Here is a 13,103-nt window from a genome sequence, read left to right as displayed (position 1 = left end):
GAGAGCGCTCTGGTCTCTTATAAGGGCACTAGACGCATTTATTAGAGGTCCACCATCGTGACCTAATCAGCCCCAAAGGCTTCACATCCAAATAACATCACATAGGGATTTCAACATATGAAATCTGCATTTAAGGATTTAGGGGTATGTCTCAAGAGCAAATTTACCTTATGCAGCATCAGAGAGCAGATCCGAAGTCAGGGGGCACGTAATTGCATCTCTTCACAAGGAAGAGTTTTCTAACATTTAGAGCAAACACAGAATGGAGCAATTGGTGAAATAGTGAGCACCGGTGCCTGGAGAAAGAGTGTACCTCTTTTGATTGCTTTGTTAAGTAACATCATCGTCATCAACAACAACAACGTCCTGCTGTTTGCCTAGCACTGATGTTCTCTCTGGGTTTACATCTGGGCGCTGCTATTTGGAGCAGCACCACTAGGTGGGGCTGGTGGACAGACGTGCCACCTAGGCTTCACCAGCTATGTAACATAGGGCGAACCGCGCTTGTGACTCAGTTTCCTCATAGACAAAGGAGGATCGTTACGGAATTTACCTCATGAGGTTATTGTGAGGGTTTCATAAGCTGATCTTAGTGGAGTCGAAAAGTATTTGGAAAGCATGAGCTATTATTTTTCGATTTGTGATTGTCACTGTTACGGACTGCATGTTTGTATCCCCCCTTCCTCTCCACGTGATCGCCAATGTGACGGTATTAGGAGGTGGGACCTTCGGGAAGGTGGCTAAGTCCTGAAGGTGGAGCCTTCATGAATGGGAGTGGTAACCTTATTAAAGAGACTCTAGAGAGCACTCTTGCTCTCCTCCATGTGAGGACACAGAAAGAAGATGGGCATCTGTCAACCAGGAAGTGGGCTCTCACCAGACACCGAATCTGCTGGTGTACTGATGCCGGAATTCTAGACTTCAGAACTGTGAGACATGTTTGTTGTTTAAGTCACCTAATCTATGATAATAAAAGTAAAATAAAAATAAATAAAATAAAAAATGGATTATTTTATGTTTCAATAAAGTTTTGTTTATGGACAATGATACTTGAATTTCATATCATTTTCACATGGCTTGCAATATTGGTCTTTGATTTTTCTCCCCCTTCAAACTTAAAAATGCAGAAGGGGATATACATATATATTAGGTAGCAGGTTGACTTTGGCCCATATGCCATAGTTTGCCAACTTCTGCTCCAAAATAATACTTTAAAAATCCAGTCACTTCAAAATTTCAAGTCATTACTTCCCAGAGATTTGAACTGATTATTCATATATTCATCAGTAACTTATATCAGCTGGTTTCCACTTTGTCTGAACTCAGACAGTCACTATAGCACTTGTAAAATAAAAATTGTGCTTTCATTATTTCCAAGACAACATTATTTTTTTTTTGTAATTTAAGGATGAATCCCACTAGTTTTATCCCAGGGTCATAGAGTTTTTTGAATGTCCATAGATGCTGGAATTGGTTGAAAGTATATTTTATTTTTTGAAATAGTCAACAGCTATTCGGAGCCAAGTCTTTTAAATAAGAAAAGCTATTATATTGGATTTTTAATGTGTAGTAGGATAATTTGGGGAAGTATTCACTTGCATCGTGCCATGTATTTATTTCTGATCTTTCAATCCAAGTGCATGGCCAGGGCCTTTTAGAAATTCCTTGCTTTAGATATTTATTGTAGTCTATAAATACAAATTTTGATGTCAATAAATCTTTTCTGATTTTGATAGAGTATAACCTCCATGGAGTTTAAGTCCTGAAGGGGTAAGAAAGAGAAGAATAAATGAACAGAGAGAGAAAAGGAAAAGATACCAGGAAACTTGGAAAAGGATAAGAGTCACTGGGATTTGTGCTTATTAGAACCCCAGGCATTGGGACTCCTAGCTTTGCTTCTGACTCCACTGCTCAAAGTGTGCACAGAAGAGGTGAGATGCTGAACCAGAAGGGACCACAATCTATTGGTACAAAGGACTTCTAAAGCAATCACGGTAGATGACTGAGAAACTCTCTCATGCTTCAGCACTGAAGGAACAGGCTCTTGGCACAGCTTGGGAACTGGGAATCCAAATAGTGTGTGGAATGGCATTTCTCCAGCAGCCTGGCAGAATTGGGCTCAAAGTCAGATTTCAGATGATTGAAAGAAAATAAGGCAACATTCTTGTATCCCTGAATTTGTGGACCAAGAGTCATATCTGCTACAAATATTTTTTTGCTAAATACAAATGTATGTCTCTAAAATAACCATATTTACTTTTCCAGCTCCAATGTTTTAATTAAAAAAAAAATTTTTTTTTGGCTGTGCCATGTGGGATCTTAGTTTTGCTGATGAGGGACTGAACTCACGCTCCCTGCATTAGAAGTGCAGAGTCTTAACTACTGCACTGCCCTGGGAGTCCCTATTTACCCCAGGGACTTCCTAGAGGAGATTACCTTCCTGTTTAGGTCACTACAGAGCATCGAATAGAGTTCCCTGGGCTATACAAAAGGTTCTACTCAGTTACCTATTCCATATGTGGTATCAATAGTGTATATAGGTCAATTTTAATCTCCCAATTCATCCCATCCCCGCCTTGGTATCTGTACATTTGTTCTCTGTCTGTGCCACTATTTCTGCTTTCTAATTTTGTAAATAACATCACCTATACTAATTTTTCAGATTTCACATATATGCATTAATATACGATATTTGCTTTTCTCTTCCAGACTTCACTCTGTATGACAGTCTCTAGGTCCATCCACATCTTTACAAATGACCCAATTTCGTTCCTTTAAAAAACAAAATGGTGGCTCATGCTATTGACGTTATTATATTTACAGAGCATAAACCTTAATATGCTAATAAATTCTATTTTAAAATATTGGTATTATGCACTTTATTGGTTTTTAAAATGAACATTTATTGAATGTTCAGTGTAAGAAATTTTCCTTTGATTGGAAATGCAGAAGTTAGCCAAAATATCATCTCTTCCCACCCCAAAATATATATACATATTTTATTTTTTTAAATTTTTAATTTTTTGCATATTTTAAATTGTAGTATAATTGCTTTACAATGTGTTAGTTTCTGCTGTACAACCACATGAATCAGCTTTAAGTATACAGATTTCCCCTCCCTCTTGAGCCTCTCTCCCACCACACCCCAATCTCACCCTCTTAGTCATCACAGGGCACTGAATTGAGCTCCATGTTCTATACCACAGCTTCCCACCAGCTATCAATTTTACACATGGTAGTGTATATATGTCAGTGCTGCTGCTACTGCTAAGTCACTTCAGTCGTGTCCGACTCTGTGCGACCCCATAGATGGCAGCCCTCCAGGCTCCCCGGTCCCTGGGATTCTCCAGGCAAGAACACTGGAGTGGGTTATGTCAGTGCTACTCTTATCTTAATTTGTTCCACCCTCTCCTTCCCCTCATTGTGTCCATGAGTTTGTCCCCTACGTCTCTGCCTCTACTCCTGCTCTGCAAATAGGATCATCAGTACCATAGATTTTTCTAGATTCCATATATATGTGTTTACATATGATACCTGTTTATTTCTTCCTGACTTACTTCACTCTGTATGACAGACTCTAGGTTCATCCATATCACTACCAATGACCCAGTTTCACCCCTTTTTGTGGCTGAGTAATAATATCCCAAGAAAAATAAATGCAAAAAAGCAAAATGGCTTCTGAGGAGGCCTTACAAATAGCTGTGAAAAGAAGAGAAGTGAAAGGCAAAGGAGAAAAGGAGAGATATACCCATTTGAATGCAGAGTTCCAAAGAATAGCAAGGAGAGACAAGAAAGCCTTCCTCAGCTATCAATGCAAAGAAATAGAGGCAAACAATAGAATAGGAAAGACTAGAGATCTCTTCAAGACAGTTACAGATACCAAGGGAACATTTCATGCAAAGATGGGCTTAATAAAGGACAGAAACAGTATGGCCCTAACAGAAGCAGAAGATATTAAGAAGAGGTGGCAAGAATACATAGAAGAACTATACAAAAAAGATCTTCACTACCCAGATAATCACAATGGTGTGATCACTCACCTAGAGCCAGACATCCTGGAATGTGAAGTCAAGTGGGCCTTAGGAAGCAAAGCTAGTGGAGGTGATAGAATTCCAGTTGAGCTATTTCAAATTCTAAAAGATGATGCTGTGAAAGTGCTGCACTCAGTATGCCAGAAAATGTGGAAAACTCAGCAGTGGCAACAGGAGTGGAAAAGGTCAGTTTTCATTCCAATCCCTAAGAAAGGCAATGCCAAAGAATGCTCAAACTACCGCACAATTGCACTCATCTCACATGCTAGTAAAGTAATGCTCAAAATTCTCCAAGTTGGGCTTCAGCAATACGTGAACCGTGAACTTCCAGATGTTCAAGTTGGTTTTAGAAAAGGCAGAGGAACCAGAGATCAAATTGCCAACATCCGCTGGATCATCGAAAAAGCAAGAGAGTTCCAGAAAAACATCTATTTCTGCTTTATTGACTATGCCAAAGCCTTTGACTGTGTAGATCACAACAAACTGTGGAAAATTCTGAACGAGATGGGAATACCAGACCACCTGACCTGCCTCTTGATAAACCTATATGCTGGTCGGGAAGCAACAGTTAGAACTGGACATGGAGCAACAGATTGGTTCCAAATAGGAAAAGGAGTACGTCAAGGCTGTATATTGTCACCCTGCTTATTTAATGTATATGCAGAGTACATCATGAGAAACTCTGGGCTGGATGAAGCATAAGCTGGAATCAAGATTGTCGGGAGAAATATCAATAAACTCAGATATGCAGATGACATCACCCTTATGGCAGAAAGTGAAGAACTAAAGAGCCTCTTGATGAAAGTGAAAGAGGAGAGTGAAAAAGTTGGCTTAAAGCTCAACATTCAGAAAACTAAGATCATGGCATCTGGTCCCATGAATTCATTGCAAATAGATGGGGAAACAGTGGAAACAGTGACATACTTTATTTTTTTGGGCTCCAAAATCACTGCAGATGGTGATTGCAGCCATGAAATTAAAAGATGCTTACTCTTTGGAAGGAAAGTTATGACCAACCTAGGCAGTATATTAAAAAGCAGAGACATTACTTTGTCAACAAAAGTCCATCTAGTCAAGGCTATGGTTTTTCCAGTAGTCATGTATGGAAGTGAGAGTTGGACTATAAAGAAGGCTGAGCACAGAAGAATTGATGCTTTTGAACTGTGGTGTTGGAGAAGACTCTTGAGAATCCCTTGGACTGCAAGGCGATCCAACCAGTCTATCCTAAAGGAGGTCAGTTCTGGGTGTTCATTGGAAGGACTGATATTGAAGCTGAAACTCCAATACTTTGGCCACCTCATGCGAAGATCTGACTCATTGGAAAAGATCCTGATGTTGGGAAAGATTGGAGGCAGGAGGAGAAGGGGGTGACAGAGGATGAGATGGTTGGATGGCATCACCGCCTCTATGGACATGAGTTTGGGTAAGCTCCGGGAGCTGGTGATGGACAGGGAGGCCTGGCATGCTGTAGTTCATGGGGTTGCAAAGAGTTGGACAGGACTGAGCGACTGAACTGAACTGAATATTCCACTGTATATATGTACCACATCTTTTTTTATCCATACCGCTGTTGATGGACATTCAGGAATATTTGCATTTCTCTAATAATAAGTGATACTGAGCATCTTTTCATTTATTTGTTGGCCATCTGTATAGTTTCTTTGTAGAAATGTCTATTTAGGTAGGTCTTCCACCCATTTATTGACTGTGGTTTTTTTTTTTTTTTTTGATGTTGAGCTGCATGAGGTGTTTGTATATTTTCAAAAATATATCTTGTTTTTTCTTCATTTGCAAATATTTTCTTCAATTCTGAGGGCTATCTTTTTTTTTTGTTTATGGTTTCCTGTGCAAAAGCTTTTATGTTTAGTTAGGTTCCATTTGTTTATTTTCTTTTTATTTTCGTTACTTTAGGAAGTGGATTGAAAAAGATCTTGCTCTGATCTATGTCAAAGAGTGTTCTTCTGTCTACATTTTCCTTTAAGAGTTTTATAGTATCTGGCATTTAGATCTTTAATCTAATTAGATCTTAGATCCAATTAGATCAAATAATCTTTGAGTTTATTTTTAAAATTTTATTATTTAAAAAAACATTAAAAAATTTTTAAAATTTTTGTTTATTTATTTGATTGCCTCAGGTCCTAGTTGTGATGCACAGACCCTCTAGTTGAGGCTCATGGGCTTAGTTGCCCCAAAGCATTTGGGATGTTAGTTCCCCTACTGAAGACCAAACCCTTTTCCCCTGTACTGCAAGGCAGATTCTCATCCACTGGACTACCAGGGAAGTCTCCCTAAGTTGGTTTTTGTGTAGTGTGTTAGGGAGTGTTCTAATTTCATTCTTTTACATGTAGTTGCCCAGTTTTCCCAGCACCACTTATTATAGAGATTGTCTTTTCTCCATTGAATATTCTTGCCTCCTTTGTCATAGATTAGGTGGCTATAGATGCATGGGTTAATCTCTGGACTTTTTTCCTGTTCCATTGGTCTGTATTTCTGCTTTTGTGCTGGTATCATACTGTTTGGATTACTGTAGCTTTGTCTGAAATCAGGGGGCCAGATTTCTCTAGTTCCATTCTTCTTTCTCAAGATTTCCTTTACTATTTGGGTCTTTTGTGTTTCCATACAAAATGTAGAATTTTTTGTTCTAATTCTGTGAAAAATACCCTTGATAATTTGATAGGAATTGTGCTTGATCGAGAGATTGTTTTGGGTACTGCAATTATTTTTTCACAATGTTGATTCTTCCAATTCAAGAACATGGTATATTTCTACAACTGTTTGTGTCATCTTTGGTTTCTTTTATCATCTTATAGTTTTCTGAGTACAAGTCTTTTGCTTCCTTGAATGTGTGAAAGTGTTAGTAGCTCAGTCATGTCTGACCCTTTGTGACCCCATGAACTATAGCCCGTCAGGCTCCTCTGCTCACGGAATTCTCCAGGCAAGAATACTGGAGTGGGTTGCCATCTCCTTCTTTAGGGGACCTTCCCGACCTAGGGATCAAACCTTGGTTTCCTGCATTTCAGGTGGATTCTTTATCATTTGAGACACTAGGGAAGATCTCAGATAGTTTTATTACAAGGTATTTTATTCTTTTAGATGCAATGATAAATGGGATTGTTTCCTTAATCTCTGTTCCTTATTTTTTGTTGTTTGTGTACAGAAATGCAAGAGATTTCTGTGTTCTAGTTTGGTATCTTGTAACTTTACCAAATTCATTGATGAGCTCCAATAGTTTTCTGTGTTTTTTTTTTCAACTTCCCCAAATGCATGTATCTAGGAAATAAGTTGTGTGTGTTTGTGACTGTCCTATAATAATATATGCATGTGTGAGAACAATAAAAATTATTTCATTGAAAACTACTTAAAAGATAGTTTCATAATTTTTTGGGGGGTGGCTGCATGCAGCATGTGAGATGGGATCTTAGTTCCCTGACCAGGGATTGAACCCATGCCCCCTCCAGTGAAAGCAGGAATTCTTAACCACTAGAATCTGCCAGAGATGGCCCAATATTTTCATAAATTTTAGGACTTTACGTTCACTTCAAGTCCTGGGTTAGGAAAATAATCTGATAAAACCTGTGTATTCATGAGGGATCTCTTCCCCTAGGTGACTTATTAACTGCCTCCTCCTATGTTGCTCTGGGAAAATCAATCTTTTTCTCTGAGACCATTCTCCACACAGATTAAAGTCATATTGATCTTCCATGTTCTATTTGGTACCACTTTTTACTAACCTCTGTATTATTAATCAGCTACCTCTTTTCTATTTTGGGGAAATTTCAATAGCTCCACATGCCAGATGTGATTTCTCTGAAGATGGCAGCTATTTTAGGTCTGCTAGAGATCAGGTGGATGAGAAGAATGGACAGAACAAATTCATTCAGATTGCTATGTTTTGTCAACTAAGATATTTCCTGGTAACCAAATCATCACTAGAGATTTCAAACTGTGATTTAGTTGCGGTGTTGAAGAAAACATCCAGAAGACAAAGAGTTGAGAACATAGTCGAATCAGTGGTGCCAGGCTTGAAAAACACTTGGCAGGGAAACTACCTTGGTCTTTAAATGGGGACAAAGAAGGTGCCTGGACAAAAATGATATATTTTTTCTGAAACTTGAAATGAGAAGAAAAATTTGTTGTTCTTAGGTTGGTTAATCCTACAACTCTTTATCAGTGTTTAATGTAACATCAGATAGCATTGATTCATTGAGAGCCTCCACTCTACTCAAGTTCAAGGATAAGAACCATGATGTGAGAGTCAGGCGTGACTCGGAGGCACATAGGATACATATGGGATGTTTACATTTACCTCTTGATTCAGATTAGTTTGGTCATAAACATACATTCCAGAGTTGGTAGCAGAGTTTGCCCTGGTTGCCGAGGACATCTTCTACATAGACCAAGCAAATAAAAGTATACAATTAGGCTGTATTTGCCAAAGAAGCAGGGATTGTATGCTTTTTCCTTCTACACTGACCATTTAATCAGTTATTATAATAAATGACTGAGGAGAAACATTTTGAAGTGATTGCTGAGGTTGAATATTCTGATTTTTTGAATCAAACTCCAGTCTTCCTGAAATATTAGAGATACTTGATATCTGGGTTATTTGTACATCCATTTTTTTTCATTCAACAAAAAACACTTCTTAAGCTTCTGTTATGTTTCCAGCATGGTCTGGGGAGCTGGGAGTACAGAGGAAAAGATACCATTTCACTCTCCCATGAGCGCACAGCCTGGTACTGGGAGAAAAACTCAGAAATAGCAAGTTATATTGCATCACTGTGCATTTGGAACAGGAATAGGTGAGTGGTGGAAGGTAAGGAAGGGTGGAATGTTTTTTAGGAAAATATCTCTTTAGGAAAGAAGTAGAAGAATGGGAAAAACTTTAGTTTCAAATTGAGGATCTGCTATCTCCATCCATGAATCTTTCTGTCAAATATTTTCTGAGAAGGAAAATTCAGATCCAGTCTTAGTGATATTAGTTTTTCCATCTAAAATCTTTCACTGGGTGTGTGGCTAGGGCTCTTTGGAACTTTCAAGATGTAAGCTAATTTTAAATTCCTTTTCTGTATTTCTCCATTTAGGCCTGTGAGTCTCTAGTCTTAAAATATGAGAGAAATTTCTATAATATTCTTTTTTCTTTCCTCTTTCCACTGTACATAATTCTTTCATCATTCTGTTTTTCTCTATTTCTTACTCCTTTGCTTAATTTTCTTGTTTCCTTTATTTATCATCAAGGCTTTTTTTCTTCCTATTCCTCACCATCTTTCAGTTTCTTCTCCTTATATGTTTCCTTTATCTTCATCTTCTAAATGACCTTACATTAAACAATTAAATTGAAATTGCAAAGGAATTAATTAAAATTAATTCAACAAACACATACTGATTTTCTAGAACTGACTGTTCTGCCCTCTGAAACTGCCCAAGGAACTGAGTATCACGATAGAGATGAAAATACAGAAAGCCCTGCCTTTTAGTGCTTGAAATCAGAGGAAATAAGTCATGCACATGTAACTATACCACAGGGCGAAAGGTGCTATGATAAATACAAAGTGCTATGGGAAATGAGGGGAAGAAGATTCCTTTTCTAGCTAGGAGAACTGGGGAGGTTTCATAAGTGGCATTTAAACTGGGCTGTGAAAAATGAACAACATTTCAAGACACATGAGGCAGGTTTTTATTTGAGTAGCATTCCATTGTGTATGTGTGTATACACAATGTTTTGGCCATCATAAACAACACTTCTATAAGCACTGTGGTGCCTATATCTTTTTGAATTAGTTTTCTATGGATATACACCCAGGAGTGAGGTTGCTGGATCATATGACAAATCTATTTTTAGTTTTCTAAGGAACCTCCACAAAGCTTTCCATAGTGACTGCACAAACGGTGTAGGAGAGTTCCCTTTTCTCCACACTCCCTCCAGCATTTGTTATTTGTGCAGTCTTTAGTTCTTGATTGTGGGTTCCGGTTCATTTTTGCTCTTCTGCTTTTTATATCTATCTTCCTTTCCTCACTGCCTGTCTTGTAGACTTCAAACTACAGCATTAGATGCAGGGACAATAGACTTGTAGAGACTGCTGAATCAGCTTCTGCAGGATCAATAAATCAAGTCACTGTCACATCTCTTGGTATATTATCTCCTGGTGATTCTGCTTCTCCATTGGAACCTTGAGTAATATGGCCAGTAATCCAGATTTCTTATTTTTCCTATTTTTTTCAGGCAAATTTGGAGCCCAAAGTGACTGAGACCATGGGGGGAGGAAATCATTCGGTGGTGTCTGAGATTGTGTTGGTGGGACTCACCAGTTCTTTGGAGATGCAAATTGTCCTCTTTCTAATTTTCTCTGTGTTCTATGTAACAAATATTTTAGGAAACCTCCTCATTGTTCTCACAGTGACCTCTGACTCCCATTTACACTCCCCTATGTACTTCCTGCTAGCCAACCTCTCCTTTATTGATATGTGGGTTTCCTCCATTACAGCTCCCAAGATGATCTCTGATCTTTTCAAAGAGAGAAAAGTAATCTCTTTCCAAGGATGCATTGCTCAGATGTTCTTCGTTCATGTTATTGGAGGAACCGAGATGGTTCTGCTCATTGCCATGGCCTTTGACCGTTATGTCGCTATATGTAGGCCTCTCCACTACCTGATCATCATGAACTTCAAAACTTGTATTTCACTCTTGGTTGCTGCCTGGACCATTGGGGTCATCCACTCACTCATCCAAATTCTATTTGTTGTAAATCTACCATTCTGTGGCCCCAATAAAATGGACAGTTTTTACTGTGATCTTCCTCGATTTATTAGGCTTGCCTGCACAGATACTTACAGACTGGAGCTTGTGGTTACTGCCAATAGTGGTTTCATCTCCCTGGGAACATTTTTCATTCTGATTACCTCCTATATCTTCATCTTGGTCACTGTTTGGCAACGTTCTTCAGGTGACTTGTCCAAGGCCCTCTCTACGCTATCAGCTCACATCGCAGTGGTGGTCTTATTTTTTGGCCCATGTATTTTTGTGTATTCATGGCCATTTCCCACAGTACCAGTGGATAAATTCCTTGCTATTTTTGATGTAGTTATTACTCCATTTCTGAATCCTGCCATCTACAGTTTGAGGAACAAAGAGATGAAAGTGGCAATGAGGAGGATATTCAGTCAGATGTTGAGTTTCAGGAAGATGTTTTAAGTGATTTTGATATCAAGAAAGATGAACAACCTTACTATTCCCTGCCATGCCACAGATGTGAATCAACAAAACATAGTACCATGGATGCTTTACTTAATAGTTTAATTACTAATGTCCAGAATTTTCTTAATGTGATTTCTGCCCACAACCGAGAAAGGTACGGTATTCTTCTTTCTTATGCAATGTGACAGAATAAAAGAATTAACGCAGGACTTTTTCCACATTTTCTTGTGTCTCCTTGATAAAAATGAATTTGGACTGGTCTCTTTTATTTCTTTTCCCCTCTGGATTCTGAGGAAGATCCTCAATTGTCAGGTTGAGTTTTGGGGTTTGTGATACAGAATATGAAGAACAGTGCTTTGGAAATATGACAAAATTTGAAATTATTCAGGATAGTTTTTTTTTGAAGTTCTGTAGTGAGATGTGTGTGTAGTAATTAAACTAGTAAGCAAAGTATCCATGGTGTTGTGTTTTAGCTGTAATGTGTGAAAAAACAGATGAAAGGTAAAAAGGGGGTTTTAAAGAGCTACTTTTGGCTATCTCTTCCCTTCAATATAATATTGCCCTTCAATAAAATAAAAGAGTTAAAGTTATTTTGAATTATTTTTTAGTTAAAAAAAAAATCACAGTATCAGCCTAAAATTGAATCACTGGGGTATGGCTTCATAAGCATTTCAGCTAATGCACACAGTAAGTATGAATTAAGCCTTGTAACTACTACAGGTTTTCCAAAATCTTTGTTCCTGTATCGTCTGGGGATTTGAACAATGGAAACCAGGTAATGGGCAAAGACAATGACTCAGTTAGTGCTAATCCTTGCCTTAATTATACTGAAGTCACCTATAATTCCTCAGAGTTGTTGTGCTCAGTTGTTTAAGTCTTGTCCAACTCTTTGCAACCCCATGGACTGTAGCTGTCCAGGCACCTCTGTCCATGGGATTTTCCAGGCAAGAATATTGGAGTGGGTTGCCACTTCTTTCTCCAGGGGATCTTCTCGGCCCAGGTATCAAACCCAATTGGCCCGCACTTTTTTTTACCCAATTCTTTACCACTGAGCCACCAGAGGAGGCCTCCTAAGAGTTAGGTAACTCTTCTTTTCAGTGACATGGTTACAAGTGCAGACTCCTGAGCCAGGCTGTATGATGTCAAAACTTAGCTTTACTTTTTCAATAATGCATGAATTGCTTAACCTCTTTATCCCCAAATTCTGTTGTCTGTAAAGTGAATCATCTGGAATTTCTATTTGACTGTTATTGACTTACAAAAATAGCAGTTCCTTACGGCTAAAGGTACTTTCATACCTTTCATACTTATCATAAGGTGATAAAGATTAACTGAATTAATACTTGCAAAGTGCTTAAAGCAATTCTTGGTCTATAGTGTTATATACATGCCTGTTCAATAAAATAAAATGAAACGTTAAAACCACTTCTCAGTTTTGACAAACTTCTTCCATGTTACTACAGATTATTTCTTTCCTTTCTAACTCTGTTTTCATCAGTCATTGATCAATAAATTGTTCTTTTTCTAAAAGGAGTATTTTAAATTATTGAATTCCTTGGATAAAGAGACCTCAAAATGCCACAATTCAATTTTCATTCTACACTTTTTCTTTTGTATTCAAATTGCATTCTTTTTAAAATTTATTGTTTTTAAATTGAAGTAGAGTGGCGCTAGTGGTAAAGAATCTGCCTGCTAATGCAGGAGATGTGAGAGACACAATTTTGACTCCTGGGTCATGAAAATCCCCTGGAGTAGGAAATGGCACTCCAGTATTGTTGCCTGGAAAATTCCATGGGCAGAGGAGCCTGGTGAGCTAGAAGTACATGGGGCCGCAAAGAGTCGTACACAACAGAGCACACTGCGCCTATAGTGTAATT

At 38.3% G+C, this 13,103-nt stretch overlaps 1 protein-coding gene across 1 annotated transcript; it reads left to right on the top strand.

Annotated features, from left to right (window-relative positions):
- Window positions 1-10,284: 10,284 nt before the first annotated feature.
- Window positions 10,285-11,223, top strand: LOC136171951 (olfactory receptor 4F3/4F16/4F29-like). Its single transcript, XM_065941050.1, has one exon. The coding sequence runs from the start codon at window positions 10,285-10,287 to the stop codon at window positions 11,221-11,223; it is 939 nt and encodes a 312-aa protein (XP_065797122.1).
- Window positions 11,224-13,103: the final 1,880 nt, after the last annotated feature.

This window comes from Muntiacus reevesi, chromosome 7, assembly GCF_963930625.1.
Source record: "Muntiacus reevesi chromosome 7, mMunRee1.1, whole genome shotgun sequence".
NCBI lineage: Eukaryota > Metazoa > Chordata > Mammalia > Artiodactyla > Cervidae > Muntiacus > Muntiacus reevesi.
Note: the sequence above shows the minus strand (reverse complement) of the source record. Positions and strands in the feature narration are given on the sequence as shown.